Here is a 21,116-nt window from a genome sequence, read left to right on the forward strand (position 1 = left end):
CCACCAAGCTGCCACTGCTGGGCCCCTGAGCAAGGCCCTTAACCCTCAGTTGCTCAGTTGGTAAGTCACTCTGGATAAGGGTGTCTGCTAAATGCCGTAAATGTAAATGTAAGCATGTGTTAGCCCTCGCCCTTCCACTTAGTGATGACCAAATTAAAAGAAAATAATAACCAGGCAATAGCCAAAATTACAAAGGCACAATTCTTACATTTGTGATACACTACAGGAATATAAATTATTCAGAAGTACACAGTATAATCTAAGATGGAAAAGTCTGAAAGTTAAATCCAATCTAAATAAAATCCAACAGTAAAGCAAATGAAATGATTATTGTGAAGCTATCATTAAAGTCTTTGAAGAAATTGCTATTTATTATCCATTTCTTTCCCATTTTATCATCTACATCAATATGCCTCTGCTTTTTTGTTGTTTTCTTACAGGCAGGGTTGTTTATTCATGTTGGTTCAGTCATCTGGGGCAGGGGACAGATATTTAGTCTTGCCTCTGGCTAGTATATAAAATAAATATTTTAAACATATTAATAATATTCATATTTTTTTTAATGAACCATCCTTGGATTTCACATGTACTTTTTCGAGCAGGCAACATTGTGCTTAGATTTCACCATGTGCACTGCATATAAACGCACGCTTTTTGATGTGTCTTTCACTAACATGTTTTCCATCGATTTCTCTTTTTTCACGTTTCTCCTCCTGCTCTGCCTAACGCATGGAAGGAAGTAGAGGTGCGTAATCTTATTTTACAATGTAATGTCTTTTTTTTTTCCTATTTTAATCAGAAGAAGTGTGTTTCAGATACAGGTTGCAATTTATCAAATCACTCTGAGCTGTCTTCCAGCTTGTAAAGACTTTAGGGACACCAGAATAAAAGCGGTACCACATTTAATTTTCAGAGTTTTGAGTTAGACTTATTTCCTGCTGTGTCTTAAGAATAAAATGTGACTGAACAGGTCAAAGCCATCAAATCTATATTTATATCTATCCCTTTTAGTCATGGAGTGTGTTGCACAGAGTGCATTTCTTCTTGTTCTGTTATCGTGGGTGTGAACTTGCGTCAAGTTGTGATCTGTGTTCCCATAGTGACAGAGGCATGAGCCCATTTTATAAGTTGTTACTTTTCATGTGCAGAGAATACTTTAACATTTCAACAAGCCTCTAGTTGCAATGCATTTAACTGTATAATCATGTAAAATATTCATTCATTAAAAATTGATCATTGTTTTGTTAGGATGACTACGTCAGAAGTGTGGACGATCCCCAGGGTTCTGAGGAAAGTGAGTACTAGTATCATTCTTGTCTCTTCAAAACTATGCAGCGTAACCTACCATGCCTTATTCTCACTACTACAGTGTGTGAGATTTCCTTTTGTTTGAAATTGCAATTTGATTCAACAGCTTCCTCACATCTGTCTCTAGTCTCCAGTCTGCCACAGTTGATTCGATCAAACATTTAAGGTAATAGGATGATTTCTGACATGGTTTCCCATGTGCCCATTGTTTTGCCTCCAACGAGTACTTGGCAGGAAACACTCTTCATCTTTGTGCATTGGCAAACACAGTCCTTCGCCACAGATGTGTTCAATCCCTGACACCAGCAGTGAAGATACAGTTGGATATCAAATAAAAGGAAAAACAATGGGTCTGTTTGACAATGCAAGGCATTTTGCTGACATGGTTTGAGCGAAGCATCATTGCAGATCTCTTCTGCTTGATCACCTTTATACATTGATGAAAATTTTCTATCCTGGTGGGAGTGGTCTTGTTGAGGATGACCACACCCCCATTCACAGGGTATGAGGTCTAACAGACTGGTTTCAAAACCTTCATATAATGTGAACCGTATGTTATACACTAAATATCCATTGACTCTTAAACTAAATGAATGCCGATAGGAAATTTTTGAATTTTTGAACACAAAATGAGCCAATACCATGAGGAACAATGGTGTTTATCTATCCAGTTGTTCTAGTTCCAGAGATGTGTAGAATCTTGTGCATCCAGAAATGTGTAGAAAGTTGTACTGGTGTGTCATACTCACCCAACATCTTACACTTTATGTTGGGTTTTCCTTAAATTAAAAAAACAAACAAAAAAAAACAACTTCTAAGATTTGCAAAGCTTGATTATATGTTAATCTACAGAATGAGAAACCGATTTTAGTAAATAAACCTGACTCAAATAGAGCTGGATTGCAGATGCTAAATGATTGCCTGTACCAGGGTTCATATAATTATTTCAATGCATATCAGTGTTTTGTCTTCTGTAGCCTCCTGTCGTAATTTATATGAAGACATAATGTCATATTTAAAATCACAATCCTCCAAAAGACTCAAAAAAGCTTCTTATAACAAAATATCCCCATTTTTGTTTACTTTTAACTTTCTGAAATACTGTATATTATTTTTCACATCGACTTTGTATTTTTTTTATAACGCTTGATTCACTCTTTCATCATTCACACAACTTTTTGCTAGGATTTAGACTTACTCATCATCTAGTTGCCTCTATTCATGCAAACCATCTTCTGCACAAGATAATATCTAAAGTTGCCTTTCATTATATTCAAGTCCCTGACTTTATCTGTAGAACATTTATATAATTCCTATCCAGTCTTCCTGATAAGCATTTAGACTCAATTGATCCACCACAGCACATTTAAAGTTATCTATAGCAAGCTTATCTTTCCACTCACCTTCTCAAAGCACAAGATTTTAAGTGGCAGCTTTCCAGATAAGCTTTAAGATCATTTTGTGTGCTAAGTTTATGTTTCTGGGGCAAGGTGGCTTAGTGGTTAGCATGTTTGTTATTCCTTTTGCGATTCCTGCCACTGCTATGTGTTTGCTATCTTCATGTGCTTCAGGGGTTTCCACCTCAGTCCAAGGACATGCATTGCAGGTTCATTGGCCTCTCTAAATTGCAAGTATTGTGTTTTTCTGTGTGTGTGTGTGTGTGTGTGTGTGTGTGTCATTTTGCCATGCTATGGGTTGGCACTTTGTCCATGGCATCCATTGTGTCCCTTGGGTAGCCTTCAGGTTCCCTGGAACCATATATAGGAAAAACAGAATGGATTTAAGTTTACATTTCTTATATATAAGACACAAATTCATCTCAGCTAAAATCCTTAAACTGGCAACACCAGAAAAATATAAAATGCTCTTTTTTGCCTTTCTAGTGAGAAGCCTAACAACTCCAGAAACACAACTAGCAATATTTTAAGTTGGTGTTAGTGTACTGTATCATCAGAGACTCTGAGGCATGACTGGGACAGATACAAAGTGGTGTATCAAAGTGGTGTAAAAATGTCACAGTGTATTCACTACATACTTCTACTTGCAGAAGAGAACAGTGCAATTTTGCATCACACCATTTATATTCTCAGGAGTTCTTACTTTTGGTTTTGAACTCCTTAGGTTTTAAAATGGTTCCAAAATATCGGTTGAAATATTCGTTCGTTCATTCATCTTCTACCGCTTATCCGAACTATTCTCGGGTCACGGGGAGCCTGTGCCTATCTCAGGCATCATTGGGCATCAAGGCAGGATACACCCTGGACGGAGTGCCAACCCATCGCAGGGCACACACACACTCTCATTCACTCATGCAATCACACACTACGGACAATTTTTGGTTGAAATATTATTTCTCAATAATAATGAATGAGTCAATAATAACTGCATTTATTATGCCATATTACTGCTATGAGTGCAGTAGTGCTAAATAGAATAAATGGCACAAAAACAAGCATGTGTTCTTGTATTACTTATTAAAATGGAAGCTGATCTGTTGGGGTTTTGGGTGCATGCTGTATACAAGCATTAAAAATGCTTCAAAAACATCGATAGTGCATTTGATTGGACTATTGCTTATGAGATTTTATCAGCTGATACTGCTTAAGCTTGACATCTATCAGCAGGACAGTCATCATCAACGCTGTTGTCAGCGTCAAATTACTTCTACTCAAATGCAAATCGTATTTATTTTACAACTTGAAACCTAGGGTGTTTATTGTTATAATTAAATGTTGATTAAAGTGGAAGCTTTATTGCTTGTAATCCAAAGTGGCAGGAACAGAGCTAATGATTATTAGTATATTAACTACAGTCAGTGGCTAACCAGCCTACTCACTCCCGCTGAACTCATGTTGGCTCACGTGGAGATCAGTGAAGATGAGCAGACTTCCTCTTGCTTATAACCCATGTCTCTCTCAGTTCTTGTATCAGTGAGAATAACTAATGCATCTGTGACTCAGCTCAGCAGTACATGATTAATCAGTGCCTCAAAGGAACAGTTCTGCGGTGCAAGTGTCACCTCCTTCTCCTGCTGAGCTAAAAGACAGAAATCAGTGAGAGAGCAATCTGTCACGGCTGGATTACCTTTCAAACTCCCACATTACTAAATGTTTTACTTTTAGAAAAAGCTCACCATTATAAATGGAGGTTTATAAATCTTGCATCAATTCTTTAACAATCCTTTCTCAGGATAGAGGTAATTCTATCTGCTTGCATTTTGTACATGTTACATTTTAAATTTGCAGGTTTGTAATAAGGAACTAGCAATTAAAACTGCTCTCCAAAATTTTCTTAACTGTACTGCAGAAACCAGGTGGCCTTAATGGTTTCTTATCAGTTAATGGGGGATACATTCTCCCTTTGTAGGTTTTATGAGAAAGCGGATTAAGAACAGAACCGCAGGGTTTAATATCTCCAGTTGGGTTTTTTTCCCTGCTGCATTTTGCATAATTTACCTTGATGAAAGACAAATTGCTCAGGGATAAATAGTGTAATGGCTTTTTAAGGAAAACACTTTGTGGATTGAATCACAAAGTATTATTAATATAGCCAGTCATCCATTGTATCTATCTCTAATATATACATATCCTGTTCTAAGTCAGTAATTAAAATAATACAAAAAAATATCAGTGTGAATTAATGAATTATATATAATTTATAATATATATTGAAATATATGATGGATGATGATGTGTGTGTGTGTGTGTGTGTGTGTGTGTGTGTGTGTGTGTGTGTGTGTGTGTGTATCGTCAAATGTGTATGGGAATTGTGTATGCCATTTGTTGACATTCTGACCCAGGATTTGAAGTTATAATTGTCTGTAACAGTTGTGTGGCTTAAGTAAGGCCACAGATCATGATAAATGCAGCATTGAGGGGAGGCAAAAAAAAAAAAAACCAGCCAAACCAGCAAAAACAAGATAATTAGGATGACTGGCTAGACTAATTTCCTATGGTAAAGTAGGGCAAATTTAACTCATTTTCTGAGGCAAGGGAGGAGTGGAGTGTTTGTAGAGAGTCTTCCATTAATGAATGAGCATGTCATTCTGCTGCTGAAATTCCATCATGCTCATGTTTCTATGGAAACACCTTCAGAACAGATTTGAGCTGGAAGAAAAAACAACAGTGGGAAATATGCGACCGGTTTCCACTTATTCGGTCAGTAACATGCTCACACAGCCTGCAGCCAGTGACCATGCAGAGATATCACACACACTATTCATCCCATTGAGCATTACACCCATTTATCCTTTCCCTTTCTCACGGTTACTGTAAAGGAAGAGACACCAGGGGAATGGATGTCTTTTCATTTGCGCATGTTTCTAAGCCGGAGGTGATTGAGTGGGGTATTGGGTTATGAGTGAAGCTTTTACAGAAGCTTGCTGAGAAGAGGATGAAGGATTAAGGCAGAACATGAGTAATAGGACTTCACCATTCTCAAGGCAGATTCTGGTCTTATTACAAAGCATATTGAAAAGAAATGCTATAGAGAGACACAGTTTCCACTACAGACTTCCCTTAGAATATTGCCTTGAGATATATGTGTATGTGCATAGTAGACCTTACCTGACAGTTACAGTTAATAGGCTGCTCTACACACATCTCCTGTCTCAGTGGAAAATACAACAATTATGTACTGTATGCTGAAGCTGCTTTTCTATCATCTTTCTTTTTTCTGGTTTTAGATTTGTTTCCAGTATCAAAAACTGGGAATCAAAAACTGAAGTTAGCAAACCCTTAACTAATTGTAGCTGCCATTCACATGCCAGTCATCGAATAAAGAAAATTGCTCATTTGGTATTGCTCAAATTTTTATTTTTGTTTGTTTGAAATAGACATGGCACACTATAAAAGTAATTGATGTTACATTATTTAAGCTACAACTGCTACAAGAGAGCACTTTCCAGCCAATACATGGAAACACCCCAATTACAATCCAGACAAGAAGCTTTTGTGAGCTTTATTCAACTCTATTCATTGTATGCCACTTAACAGATCCAAGACAAGATGTATTCCAGATATACTAATTGGGATAGGAAATTTTATGTTTCTCTTGACACAAGCTTTGTTATTATTTCAAAATTTTAAATAAGAAGTTGAGCCCATGAATATAATTAAGCTTGCGAATCATTTTTTGTGTCTCCACTCCGATCTCTGTTCCATTCTCATTAACTTAACTTTGACTTGTTGGCCATGGTCTCAAAACTCTGCATCAGTCAACACAGAAGTGTAACATCATTAAAAAAAAAATCAAGCCAGTTATTTTTGTTACTTCATAACTCTAACCTCGGCTGTGAACCGCTGTCACACTCAACGCTGAGCCGTTCAGCCTTAGTAACATCCTGAGAGTTCTCCCATTAACTGTAGAACCATACATAAATACATAACTTACTATACTGAGACTAGAAATATTCTACCTTCTATGATATTGATCTTACTTGACAAGACCCACCCAAAGTCTCCTAAGCTTCATATATTGAGGAGAAGCAATCAATACTGGTTACTATTGAATGTGAATTACTTGCATAGTTTCACAAATTGTCATTGCTTGAGGGCCAAAGACATTCAAAATCACCACAGAGCACATGAGTGTGACGACAACATTAAGTCTGTAGAATTTGTTGATGGGGATTGTGTTCTTCATGTCACTGTTTCACAGATGTCTGCCACTGTCACACCTCTTATTAAATCTATGACTTATTTTGGTCTATAACCAGTCTAGCACCATGCTCCTGGTATCACTGTAAGACTATTGCTTTGCATGGAGATTGAAGATATTTCACACCTTTAAGAAATGTTCTTACAAGTTTCTTTGCATTGAGAGACAAACTGCCAGTCAGTCCCAGTTGGTAGGTAGTTGGTTTCCTGTATCTAGAGCTTTCTGGGCCCATCTAAACATTGTTTGAAATGTGTGCCTTTGTGGTAGCTGCTGTAAAACACTGCTATATAAACTCTCTTCTCACTAGTATGTGTGACCTCCTTATGGGATACTGGGAATGTTGCAGTAGCCACACAGCTATCATTTTGATATGCTGATGTTTGAGCCCTTTGTCTTTCTTACACTTTCAAATTTATCCATACTGCTCCTCAGCTTTGCTGGTGGGTTTTTCTAAGGACTTCTTTCATGTTCTCAGGAAGATCTGTCATAGCCCGAAGGAAAAAGGGGCTGGACCAGTGCTTCAGGGAGCACATGCTTCTGTCCTCACTGATACAGGATTCTGTGATATGGCTATCAAGCACTGAGCATTCAACCACCACTGAAATTGTTTGAGATGCAGCTTTCCTAATTTTATACATTTCTTGCTGTTGCCAACATTTCAGGCAGATGCAGAAAATTTGCATGTGGATGATGTATAGTCATTTGCAGTTCTGTGACTGCTTTGATAATCAAGGCTGCTCTGTTTTTTTTTTTTTTTTGTCAGAAAGGCTTGCATAGCACACTAATTGAGTTTTATTCCAGTGAACTGCCCCGACTGTATGGCTATTCTTGTGGTTGACATTTAGATGCCCACAATCCCTTATGTTACACAGGCTCACACACTGGACATACAGTAGTCGCACACTTGATGTACATCCTGGATGTTAGAGGGAGGATCTTTGAATTCTTATGTCACTCTGTTTATGTAGAAGTGAGGTGATTGTCTGTGATTTATAGCACTTGGAATGTGAAATATGAATAATGCAGATCTATGATCAGAACCCAATGCTTGTACATCTGATATGCAGAACCGCTTCTTTTCTGTGAAATCCATAAACATTTAGAAAATTTATGTACAGTCACTCTGGCTCCTCTACAATCACTATTGCCTTTTTTTTGTTTTGTTTTGGTTTTTTTTAGCCGTGAATTTACTACTGTATTTCAGTCAACACAACCAACTGGTTTTAGTCTTAAAAACCAAAACTTTGGAATAGACCCCTATGTTTTGAGTTGGTCATCAATCAATCATTCAGTGGCTCCTGAACCTCGGCAGCAAAGACTTGCCCAAGCATCACGGTTAAATGTGTAAGACTTTACCTCTCTCTTGCAATGGCATTTGAGCAAGCAAAGCTTACAAATTGGGCCTTGGTCATGTCCATCATTTAACTCCATTGGGGCTTGGTAACACAAACAGTTTACACAAACCCTTTTCCCTTGAACTCCAGGATATTAAGTAATTGGAAAAGGTTGTTCATGTTAGAATTTTATGAACTTTTGAAGTGCTGATATAAATTACTCTGTGCTCACAGCAACATGCTGCTGCATGCCAACACAATGATGCTTTCTCAATCCATGATGCACACTGTTAAATCACTACTAAATTTACTATCACCCAAGGTGGATGTTACACTGTCCTCAGTGGTTCACCAGAACAAATTTATACTGTCTTTTTCAAGGACACTAGTTCCATAAGGAGACCACAAGGTGATCTGTAAAACATCAAGTTGGTTCTCTACTGTTCTTAGTTATGTTAACCTTGCAGGAAGTATAAATGATTAGAATACACACATATGTAACTGCAACCATGTGCACTCTTTATTCTAATTCTCTTTTTCTTAAACACTGCATGAGCCACATAGATGGATCATGTTAGTGACACGATAGCCTTGCTGTTACTGCAGTGTATTAGAACAATATATAGTTCCATCTTGGTAAGACATTTGTCTTTGTTTCTTGCACTAAAGTATTCACTGTGCCTCTGCATTTAAATATATATTTCTCAAATAAAGCAGTCTGATTTGAAGTTACATTGAGTGTGTGGAATATGTTTCGGGATCATTATTCGTCATCTTCATAATACATCCTGGTTGTGTTGAATCCAGTACTGTAGATGTGATGTCCGGTGATTTGATCATTTATTTCATGATATTCTCCATCCCTTTTTAAATGAATTATGTCAATGCATACATGATGGCTCATTGTTTACTACTTTACTACTGTAGTAGTAATACATAGTTATTGAAAGATTGCTGTCTAGTAAATACAATTGCTATTTTGAAAAACGTGATTACTTAATGGGTCTTCTGTTCATTTACTTTAGATTACATAAGCTACCAGTGTTACCTGGGAAAAGATTTTGCCATCATGTTGTTTGAGGGAATTTTTTTTCCTTCTCTCGCCTCCAGCTTGCTTTTTACAGATCAAAATCTGTGTGTGAACTGTGTTTGAATGTCCATATACAAATCGAACTGAATGACATGAATCTTGTCTGCAGATGTGTGGCTGTGTTAAATTATAGAATACAATATCAGGAAAACCAGTGCAGTTTAAGTGAAAAAGAAACAAAATCAATTATTCTGTCATATTCAAGCCATTATAATACAATTGGTTGTAGCTCTTCGATTCTGTATTTGTGTTTAGATTTTTTCTGTTCCTCCAGATGAGAATCACAAACTCCCCAGAAACCAGTTAGTAGCTTTGCTCATGTGAGCGAGCTGTCAGGTTGAATAATAAGAGCTGTGCGTGCTGGCATATGGAGTCCCATGCTCCATCAGAATGAGTGGGCTGAGGACTATTAAACCCTCAGAGTGACAGCAATGAGAAAAAGGAATGTGACAGACAGGAAAAAAACAACACACAATCCATCCTCACCAAGCCACCAGCGGTTTATCACATAAGCCATCAGCATCAGACGAACAGAAAGCTGCTCAGGAATGATGGTGCCTGCTTTTGAAAGTCCACTCAATTCATCAGCTTTAGTTTTCCTCTGTTCACTTTGCCATTGAGATATTTCTACACAACATGGTTAATGAAAGCTGAGGCAAAGAGAAGAGGAGTGCTTATGTTTTGATGAGGTACGACCGGTCATGTATGCTTATATGGTGCCTAGATTTCGGTACAATGTGTGACAAGATTCAGAATATTTCATCTGCTTTTGTTTCCAGCACACATTTGGAACATAGCACTTTTTCTCAAAAGATAGACGATGGATTTGTAGTATGCTCTTGCACTCACTTTCTGAGTAAAGTGTGCTGTTTTTTTATTGTCTTAAATCATTCTTATTCAGACTGAGTGAAGATGCTATTTAGGATCTGTGTTTCATTAAGTGTAGCTTCTGACTGGATCTAAAACCTGATGTAAATATAATTTGGTGCATTTTATTTCTATTATGTTTTATTAGTATCCAAGTTCTGATCCAAGTACAATTTTCTACCATACTAAAGGATATGTTATCAGTAATTATAATACATTTTAATTCCCTGGCAGGTCTGGACACAACCAAGGACCCGTGTCAGAAGGTGAAATGTGGCTGGAACAAAGTCTGTGTGTCCCAGAACTATCAGAGACCCTTGTGCATCAATCGCAAGAAAGTGGAACACAGGCAAGTCATATGGCACTACTGCAAATACAAAAAATGAAATGTTTTTTAAACACAAGTGGTTACTGAAAATAATAGATCATTTTCCATAACACAAGTGGTTATTAAAAAATTATTTGAAAATAACATAATTTTCCAGCTACAATAGCCTAAATTATCCATTTCTATAAATCCATCATTTTAGGGTGAACAAGAAAAAACATTAAATATTACTGTGTTACACAATAACACAGTCAGAACTATTTAGAAATTGACAATTATTTAGAGATTACTAACCAATTAAAACTAATTATTTGGAGATTTGATTATAGCTGTTAAACATAAAAATTGTTTTCATTAAACAAGGTTTCTTCCTCATATTATCTCAGGTAGATTTTTTGACACTGTTGCCTCATGCTTGCTCTTTAGGGATATATATATATATATATATATATATATATATATATATATATATATATATATATATATATATATATATATATATCATTTTAAACATTTGTCATTTATATTCTTTTTTTTTAAGACAATGCCTATTGTTAAAGCACTGTACAAATAAAATTAAATTGAATTTAATTAAATGGACACCTACAATTGTGGAATGTGTTAATCATAGTCATCACCGGTAATAGTAAGATAATCAAATAATTGTGCTTTGGTGGTGGAATAGTAATTTAAACAGAATTATATCAGCCCTGTTTTTGTCCCTTGCTTTTCTTCCGGTTTTGTTCAATGCTTCCTGTTTTCCCACTAGTTTCCTTATATGGTAATTGTTTTTGACACCTGGATGCTATGGTAATTAATTGGTCTCACCGGTATCCGTGTCTAATCTGTCTATTTAAAGCCTCTGTATTTCTCTGGTGGATTTATATTGTTGTGTGAAGCTGTTTTCTGAAACAGCTCTTTTTCAAACAGGTCTTTTATAGTGTAGATGTCTGTTTTTGTTTCTACGTCTTAGTCTTTGTTCTGTTATTTGTGTTTAGTTTTGAAACTGTGTGTCTGTTTTGAGATTTTGGTTATGGATCTCCCTTCAGTAGACCTCATTTATCAAGCTGCATATGAACTCATAAATATTCACAGGAGCAGTTATACAATAAAGGTTATTCATGGAAATAATTCCTATGTTTGTGTATTAGGAAACTCGCTTACGGGAGGCTTAACGGATAGGCTTCAAATTGTATAATTGGTGGCATACAGATTATGTTGTCGAGGTTGTTAAATAATTTGAAGGAAAGCGATCCAGAACAAAATAATGAATTGAGACAATTATGAGTAGCTATTTTTAAGCAGGACAACAGTAATAATACCCTGTAAAAAGGAGGAGGAGTTAATGTGGTCTGTTGTAGCTGATGCTGCAAATGCTGAGCTGCATTACTAAACGATTTAATGCACATTTAGCAATTGTTTTAGTCATTTTATGAGCTTTGCCTTGTATGAGCTTTGACCTTTATGGAGATTTGGCATTTTACGGAGGATTGGCATTTATCAATATGCACACATGAGTACAAAAAAAAACTGCTTTAGTCAAACAGTAAATCTAGTAGGAATTTTTTATCTGGTGGTTAAACCAGAATTTTAACCTATAAAAATTGTACAGTGTGTAGATTTTATGTTAAAATATATAGTATAGTACATAGTTATAGAAAGGAAATGATTTATAATTATACTCTCTGGTGTCATGCAGATGAGGATGGAGTCTGATTCCTTTCGAGGTTTGCTCATTAGGGATAAACTGCTGATTTTATACAATTTAAATGTATCTTCAGAAATGTATTTTTGATAAATGATTGTATTTCTCTTTGTGACATTGTTTCTAGGTTTCCTAGTTCTATAATTTTGCAGTATTGTGTTTTCTTGTGAAAATATTTCAGACATGGAACATCAAGCAAAAAATAACAACTTTGAATATCTTTTTTTATTAATGTTATAATGCATCACTATATGTATGTGTGTTTTCTTTTTTGTAAATGTCTATTCATTTGGTTTCTCATGTGAAAGCATGTGAGGTAACAACTGTGTTATGTGTGTACTTAAGGTTTGTGTTTGCCACATTTATATAGAGTACAAGCAAACATCTTAAAAAAGCTACAATGGAATTGCTAAGCCTAATGGCCTGAAACATCATTGCCTATAGAGTTTATATCTGTAGCAATGGGTGTTTATCTCTCCCCCATGTCTGGGTTTGAACGTGAGATGGGAAAAGACTGAGAATGAGAGATGAGAGAATGATATTGCTTGGTTATTTCTCTCAGCACCATTAGCTTTTGATGGAGTCTGAAACAGTGTGATTACATTATGGGTCATTTTTGTAGATATAAGCTGTTGAACAAGGAATTTAATGTTATCACTTGCCTTTATTTGCCTTATGGCTGTCAATGCTAATAGGATAATGGTCTAATAAATACAACTCATGTAGCTCTTCTGGATATGCCAATACCATGAAATTATGTACCTTTAAAGATACAGTAAATGGTTATAATCATATATTGAGCTGATATTCAGATCAGTGTTAATGTACAGGATGTTCCACTGATCATCTTTTCTGGTGAATTGCAGGATGAGACAGCCTGAACCGAAACCTCAAGTAAACAGCTGTAAACCGTGTCCCCTGTCAGCCTCGACCCCTGTGTGCGGATCTGATGGACATAACTATGCTTCACAGGTACGCATACAGGCAAATCCACACTCTATTCTCACAGATACACCACAAAATGGTACATTAGCACTTTACTTTACATTACCCATCCTGCTCAACCAGGAAACAAATAAAATATTTATAAGGGTGTCTGGAGCTAAAAGCCTGAGAGAGAAGTGAAGGGGGGATTTGAGACGAATCCAGAATCAGCAGAAGGGAGAAAGAGAAGGTGCAATGGAAGACACTTGCATTTTGCTTTATAACTCTTGTACACAAGGTCGAAATTAAAAACAATACATAAATCAATAAATCGGGCAGCAGGTGAATGATCCGCCACTCAAATCATCAAAGGCTATTAATCAAACTGCTGCTTTCAGCTACAGCAGTGCTCTCTCACACTCACGTCCACACACTTAACCGCAGATATATTCCAACACACACAGACACACACGCACAAAAACTGCAGCATAAATATATACGCACATCATTTAATGTTACGTGTGTATTTTGTGAACAATACAGAAATGCATATATTACATACATATTTTAGGATTAATGTATATAGTATATTTATAATGATAAACTGACAACATACTATGTTCTGTTCACATCAAATTATAATTTAAACACTGTCTCTCTCTCTCTCTCTCTCTCTCTCTCTCTCTCTCTCCCTCCCTCCCTAGTGCAAGCTAGAGCAGCAGGCGTGTTTGAGTGGTAAAACGCTAGCTGCTAAGTGTGAAGGCCCATGTCCATGTGTAGGTGAACCTGTTCCAAAACCCGAGACAGAAACACCTTCTGTATCCAAAGCAGGTGAAACAACCACACATAGACACACAGACATGCACTCAGACTTACCTGAGATACAAACACCTTCTGTTTCCAGAGCAGGTGAATAAGCACACACACACACACACACACACATTTATATATAAAAACAGTAAGTACCACAGTCCTCAAGTATTGCCAGCAGAAACAGATTATCCTTTTGCACTATTTACCTTCTCCCAACAGTCACACCAGTAAAGAATATTGAGTAAAGTGGAGAAGATGAATGGAATCATTTTCTTGATGCGAGTTTTTTTTTGTTTTCTTTTTAAATTTGTTCAGAAGAGGATGCATTTTGAGTCTCGTTAATGCCCAGGGTTCTGTCCTGTGTTGTCTCAGGGAGTATTTGCTTGTGATTTGTGTCTCTGGCTTGCTTACTCTGGGTCTAGAGCTACTCCCACATTTCAGCAAAACTGTTTTTTGACATTGTCTGTTGTGAAATGTGCTATACTAATAACATTGGATATATTTTTTTACTCATTCTTTCTTCTTTTCTCTCTATAGAGAGCTGCACAGGTCAGGACTTGGCAGATTTAGGGGACAGACTCAGGGACTGGTTCCAGCTTCTCCATGGCAATGCTAGAATGAACAGCTCTGGTAGACAGGGATCAGGAACGACTTCAGGTTTGCAACACTCTTTAACGTTCAGTAACAAATACACACACATTGACTTGCTAGGTTAATCTACACACATGCACTAATATCTTCCTGCTCCTGCTTTAGAGAAGAACTTGGTGGCAGGCTGCAAGGACTCCATTGGCTGGATGTTCTCCAAGCTGGACACCAGCAATGACCTCTACCTGGACCACTCTGAGCTGGCTGCTATAAACCTGGAGAAGTATGAGGTGTGTATCAGACCGTTCTTCAACTCCTGCGACTCATACCGCGATAGCAAGGTCTCCATGGCTGAGTGGTGTCTCTGCTTCTGGAGGGAGAGTAAGTTGATTCAGGATCTCTTTTATCTTATGGAGGAGAAATGTCTCTCTCATTTTAATATTTTCTATATTATTCTGATGCTGTTGAGTTACAAAAAGACTATTCTGGTAATTGATACTTTTAAATTATGTCACATTTGATATGTTTTCTGTCATTTAGAGCCACCCTGTCTGGCTGAGATTGAAAGACTCCAAGTGAAGGAGGCAGCCAAGAGGAAACCAGGTACATCATAAATTATAACCATGTGCAAGTGTGTGTGTGTGTTTGTGGGTATGTGTGTATTGTGTAATTTCTGGAATAGGACAGCAGAAAGTACAAGTAGGAGTTGATTTCTTGATTTCTGACCATTTTTATGGTTTTAATATTAATTATGCTGGGTGTATGGGGGAAACTAAAACGAGAACAAGAGAGAATCTCAACATTTCCTATGAGCATTTTGTGTGTTTGTGTGTACTTATGTGTATGTCAGTATGAGGAATATTTATTTACTTGAATAGTATTCCAATGAACAAAAAAAAACCCAAATAGCATGGTGATACTTTTATTATTCTATCACTCCCTTGGTCTGTCTTTCACAGTATCTCTTTATCACACTGTCATTCCCTGCATTCTGTCTTAGATAGTGTACAGGACACCTACATTGAGCTGTAATGTACAGCGACGGTGTTGGATGACAGATGTCCCCTCAGGAAGCACAAACAGTGAACCAGTCATAATGCTGTCACTGGTTTGTTAACATTGTCCGTCCCTGTACAGAAGATGGAGGAGTGACATCTCCCTGTCTACAGATATTCTTTTCAATTCATATATGATGAAAACCTGAATATTGCTAAAATTGCTTTTATTTTTTTTTAATTACTAAAGTTAGAGAAAATCATTTACGTGATTACAGTTACTTGAGCGTATTAATTCATATGTCTGCCTTTAAATCAGACCTTTTTTTGCTAAAGGACACAGTATCAGTAACAGCCTTCTATCAGCTTGGATCAAAACACAACCCTTTGCTCTAGCTGCAGGCCACAACAGGAAACAGTAGTCTTTCTTTGGCTGCCAATAAGTTTATTTTTTAAAATTCTTTTAATCTTGTAAGTGACATTCAGGCACCCCATCTTTCTTTGACTTCACAGCCTGACAATACAGTAATACAGACTAATATATTACTATAATATAGTATTGTATTATAGTATAATATAGACTGCTGTAACAGTGACCTGTGCATTTGCATAGCTTACATCATGCTCCAACAACCATACAAAAAAATGCTTTTATTTATTTAAAATGATCTGCATGTGTAGGTATGTTTATCCCGAGCTGTGATGAAGATGGCTATTACAGGAAGCTACAGTGTGACCAGAGTAGAGCAGAATGCTGGTGTGCTGATCTACATGGCACTGAGGTCACCGGTTCACGAGTTCGCGGCAAGCCTGACTGTGGTTAGTGACATATATGCAGTACAACCATTGTTTGGTAATTAGGCACTTGATCATTTGATCAAAGCTAAGCCAATTTGAATAATAATAATAATAATAATAATAATAATAATAATAATAATAATAATAATAATGTTATTATTCATCGTTTTCAAATATTCAATCCGCATTTTCAGTGCCATGGCTCGGGTTCGATTCCCGGGCAGGGAACAGACCCAGTCACTGAGGGGTTAACTCTCAGTCCTAGTCCCAAGGATAAAATGGGAGGGTTGCATAAGAAAGAGCATTTGACATACAATTAAATAAAACCAAAATCAAAATGTGTAGGTTGGATGATTTGCATTTTCAAAATATTCGGTAAACTCTATTTCCAATATAAATAACAATTAATGAATATGATAAACAGCGTGTGACCATCTCTGCGTTTAATTAAAAAAAAAACACATTATGATCACAACACCAAGCTTGCGCAGATATGCGACCCACTTTTTTCTGGCATCCAATCTGCTTTAAAAATACTGAAAATGAGGCTGTAGATAGTCTCTAAATACAACGATGTGTTTGTAAAATCTACCTTTTGGATTCAGGATAAGATACAGGTTGTAAGAAGTTGTATTGAGCGTTTTAATGTATATCCGATACAGTCTGTATCATATAGTTTGTTTTTGGTTTTAGTCATTCAAAAAGTTGTCTGTATTCTCACACATTCTCTCTCTCTCTCTCTCTCTCTCTCTCTCCTGTAGACGAGTTAATGGGCTACTCTGGAGACTTTGGCAGTGGAGTAGGATGGGAAGATGAAGAAGAGAAAGAGACAGAGGAAAATGCAGAAGAGGCTGAAGAAGAAGAGGAGCCTGAACCAGAAGAGACTGATGATGGAGGATACATCTGGTAGACAAAGTTCACATTATCATTGCACTTGTGCTCCTTGAAGCCCATTTGTTATCAATCTTAATTCAATTAAATAGCATATTGCTTGAAGGAAGCTGTTGGAAAGGCTTAATGGTCGATTTTGACACATTTATTATGGGTTTCGGTTTTATTCTTTGAATTCTCATGCTGATGCTTTCTTAAAACATACAGATCTGAGCAGGTATATAAAAATACTAATAAGACATTTGAACTTGAAATGATCACATTTAAGCATTAAATCACGTTGCCTATCTTCGCTTGTAGTGACAATGTGCTGAGTATAATGTGTTAATCATTAATCCAATCTAAAACAGTGATGTGAATGCAAATCTGCACTACTGCTAAAAAGTAAGACGTGGGAACATGCTTGCTTGTAACTGAGAAGCTTATCAACCCGAGCTGTAGATCAGTACATTAAACTCTGACTAGAGGAATTTAAAGTAAGATGGATAGGTTTTCATTCTGATTACAGTATGCTTGTATAATATCTACACAGGAAGTGGCTCTGCTGTGCTGAGCAACAGCCACTGATTTAAGAGAATCACCGATAACTTTTAATTAATATTCATTCATTAATTTATTTAATTAACTCTGTCTGTTAAACGGTTATGAACACAAAGTTGCTGTGGATTTTCTTATTCATATAATGATCTACAATATATTTCTGTCCACTATACTATAACTACTATTCTAACTTTAATTACACATTAATATAAAACCAATAACAGAACCACTACCACATTTCTGATGGATAGAAATGACCATAATAACACCAGTCACTGATTTTCATACACACAATATGTACACACAGCTACATCTTCTGATGATGATCGTGTTGCTCGTTGGTGTTCATTTCCTTGAATGTCTTTTTCTGCGTTTTCTTTAAACTGTACTTGGAAATTTGTAAACTCAAAGACGAGTGATTTTCTTATGCTTTTGGCAAGATATGTGAGATGGCTCGATAGTTTTTACAGTAATTGCATGTTAGTTAAGAAGAATGTACATTTCCTGAATGAATGTTGAATATTACGGCTCTCCGATGTGACCGCTTTTGGTTCTTCATCTCATTGTGAGTAATTGTGAAAGACAGTGACATAACAGTCCAAACATGATGTCCGTTTTAAAATCGAAAAAAATGTTAATGTTACCAATATATTAAGTTGTGTTTAGATTGTTATACATGTCTATGGGAATATAAGTACTGTATATTGTGACATTTTAAATGAAACATTCTCAATTTGAAGGGAAACAACCCAAAACTAAGAGTTTAAATGTCTAGGAATGTTAAGCAGAATTGCTGTGTACATCATGTAAACATAATAAAAGGACTATTTATTGCTACGGAGATTTGCTAGAGGAATGTTTAGAAGTGATGAACACATTACACACAGCGTAGCAGCACTGTAAAGGCTTTATAATGACACATATTCTGTTGTGAAGGTCAAAGTCAAATGATGCTGCTGCCTTGTTTCATGAATTCTAAGACAAACAGGATCATAAAAAAAGAACATGCCGTGTACAAACCTAGCTATCTGCCTCAATTTATTGTGATTATGCTTGTCATCACTGTTTACTTATGTAAAGTCGGTCATGCGGTGTGTTATACAGAACTGCTGGAATAGGATGATTCGATTTGCTTTAATTAATGTAACGTGAGAGAATATCCGAGAATTATAGAGATTGTGATTAGTTGATGATCCACATCAGTTCACACTGGATTAAAGCTTGGAGGAGAGAAACGAACACACACACTGGAAATGTTACCTGTATTTACTTGTAAATAGCCTGTAAATACAGGTAAATGAAACATAAAGGTAAATACAGGTATTTACCTGTAAATACAGGTAACATTTTCAGTGTGAGCAGTGTAGCAACTACAATGTGCTGTATTTACCTACAACTACAATGTTACCTGTATTTACCTGTATTCAGGTAAATACAAGTAATATTACCAGTGTTAGGAGTGTAGCAACTACAATGTGTGTGTTCGTCTCTCTTCCAAGCTTTAATCTATTATAAGCTTGAAACATTATAGAATAGAGTAGAAAAGACATAAATTTTACAGATTTGGGACAGAAATAGGGACAATCCCCTTTCCACACGTTCTCTCGCTTCACATTAACACCGAGCTGCTACTGTGTACTCATTGCTGCTTAGCTCAGCTCGTGACATGTTTTCTCACTGTGTTTGATATTTGATAATAAACCAGCACTGGAATCATTTTATTGTTTGGTTTCTCATTAAACGTTATCTCTGTTGCCTTTTCAGCTATCGTGTTAGCAGATCAAAATATTGAACCACCCGAAGCTAAAACGTGCAAAGTGATTTGCATAACAGGATTACATCCATATTGTTTAGATGCTGGCAATTTTGTCAGAGCCAAGCTGGGAAACCTTCCTGGTCTTCAGCTGCTCCTTGTGGTGAATAATGAAACTGCGTCCGTATAGAAAGCATTTCTGTACTGTCTGAGAAACCAATCTAATCAGATCTTAAGCGCTGGGGTCCAACCACAAATTCAATTTATTGTCTAAATGTGCTGATAAACGACAAAGAATAAGTGAAACGAATCATGTTAGTGGTTTAATATTAGATTTCTGTGCAGGTTAAAAGAGATTGTTGTGATGTACTCTGGGCTGCGTCACAATAAGTTGAAGTAACGTGGTCTTACTGGTTATTCCTGGACTCCGAGACATGTTTGGTTTGCCTGACAGGTATTAGAGCTGTGAAAACAACCAGATTGCACATTTCTGTGTTCTAACAACATGCAAGTAACATTGAGAGGTTTTAATAAGCCAGTGAGTGAACAGTAGTCACATTTCAGTTCTGGCATTTAGCAGACACACTTATCCAGAGTGACTTACATTTTTATTTCAATTTATACAACTGAGCAATTGATGCTTAAGGGCCTTGTTCAGGGGCCCAGCAGTGGCAGCTTGGTGGACCTGGGATTCAAACCTATGACCTTCCAATCAGTAGTCCAACACATTAATCACTGAGCTACCAAATCCCGAAAAGAGTTTGCTGCTGAAGGACAACAGTAAAAGAAGCGGCTGGTGTTTCTCTATAATGCTTCCATTTCAATAGTGTTAAGTGGAGATGATTTGGCTGTAAGAAATGTTACAGTAGATTCAAGGCGTGATTATCCTGGAGAAAAGAATACAGAGACCAATCCAGGATTTTCATTAGCTGTTCAGATGCAATTACTAAAAAACTCTGTATTTCAAAACCCCTTCTTACGAGTGATACCTGGTTTCAGATCCACCATTAAAAATAATGAATTCGCCTTTAGATTGAGGGGAAAAAACAATTGGTCTCATCCACAAATCCAACAGCAGCGTATTAGTACTTTAAAGTGGATTTTCAGCTGTTGGTCACACTTTTAGGTTGCCTGTTTATGCTTTATGTCCAGACAGATCACAACAGTTGCACTCCTTTGATCCAGGGTGAAAACTACAGAGCTTTGTTTGACACACAATGGAATACAAACAATTAATGCAATGGGAAACATTTAACGCATCCGGTCCATAAAAGGTTGAAAAACTGACAGCAACTACTTTAAGGATTGGCACTGTTATTGTACAGACGTTTAAAAAAATAGTCCACGTTAAGGAAAGATCAACCCTGAAACCCTTATATTGAAATATTTCTGCTAATTTGTTAATGGTGATGATGTATCTGTAAGGTGTTAGTGGCTGCTAGAGCACTTAAAATGGTGTTTAGTAAGAAACAATAGATTTCAAACCAGAAACAGTGTGATATTAATGAGGAATCCATTCTAAAC

General features: G+C 36.6%; 1 protein-coding gene across 2 annotated transcripts in view; it reads left to right on the plus strand.

The window, feature by feature from the left end:
* The window catches only part of LOC132863641 (testican-2-like), a 40,162-nt gene extending 20,607 nt beyond the window's left edge, over positions 1 to 19,555 (plus strand). The window contains exons 2-10 of one of the 2 annotated variants that reach the window (XM_060896568.1): positions 1,249 to 1,294; positions 10,489 to 10,606; positions 13,157 to 13,262; positions 13,919 to 14,045; positions 14,565 to 14,684; positions 14,784 to 14,996; positions 15,156 to 15,218; positions 16,292 to 16,429; positions 17,170 to 19,555. In XM_060896568.1, coding sequence (XP_060752551.1) covers positions 1,249 to 1,294; positions 10,489 to 10,606; positions 13,157 to 13,262; positions 13,919 to 14,045; positions 14,565 to 14,684; positions 14,784 to 14,996; positions 15,156 to 15,218; positions 16,292 to 16,429; positions 17,170 to 17,318 — 1,080 coding nt within the window. In that variant the 3' untranslated portion in view covers positions 17,319 to 19,555. The remainder of the gene's footprint in view (positions 1 to 1,248; positions 1,295 to 10,488; positions 10,607 to 13,156; positions 13,263 to 13,918; positions 14,046 to 14,564; positions 14,685 to 14,783; positions 14,997 to 15,155; positions 15,219 to 16,291; positions 16,430 to 17,169) is intronic. The other variant, XM_060896575.1, reaches the window with a different exon arrangement.
* Positions 19,556 to 21,116: the final 1,561 nt, after the last annotated feature.

The sequence above is a fragment of the Tachysurus vachellii genome, chromosome 2, assembly GCF_030014155.1.
Source record: "Tachysurus vachellii isolate PV-2020 chromosome 2, HZAU_Pvac_v1, whole genome shotgun sequence".
In the NCBI taxonomy this organism is placed as follows: domain Eukaryota; kingdom Metazoa; phylum Chordata; class Actinopteri; order Siluriformes; family Bagridae; genus Tachysurus; species Tachysurus vachellii.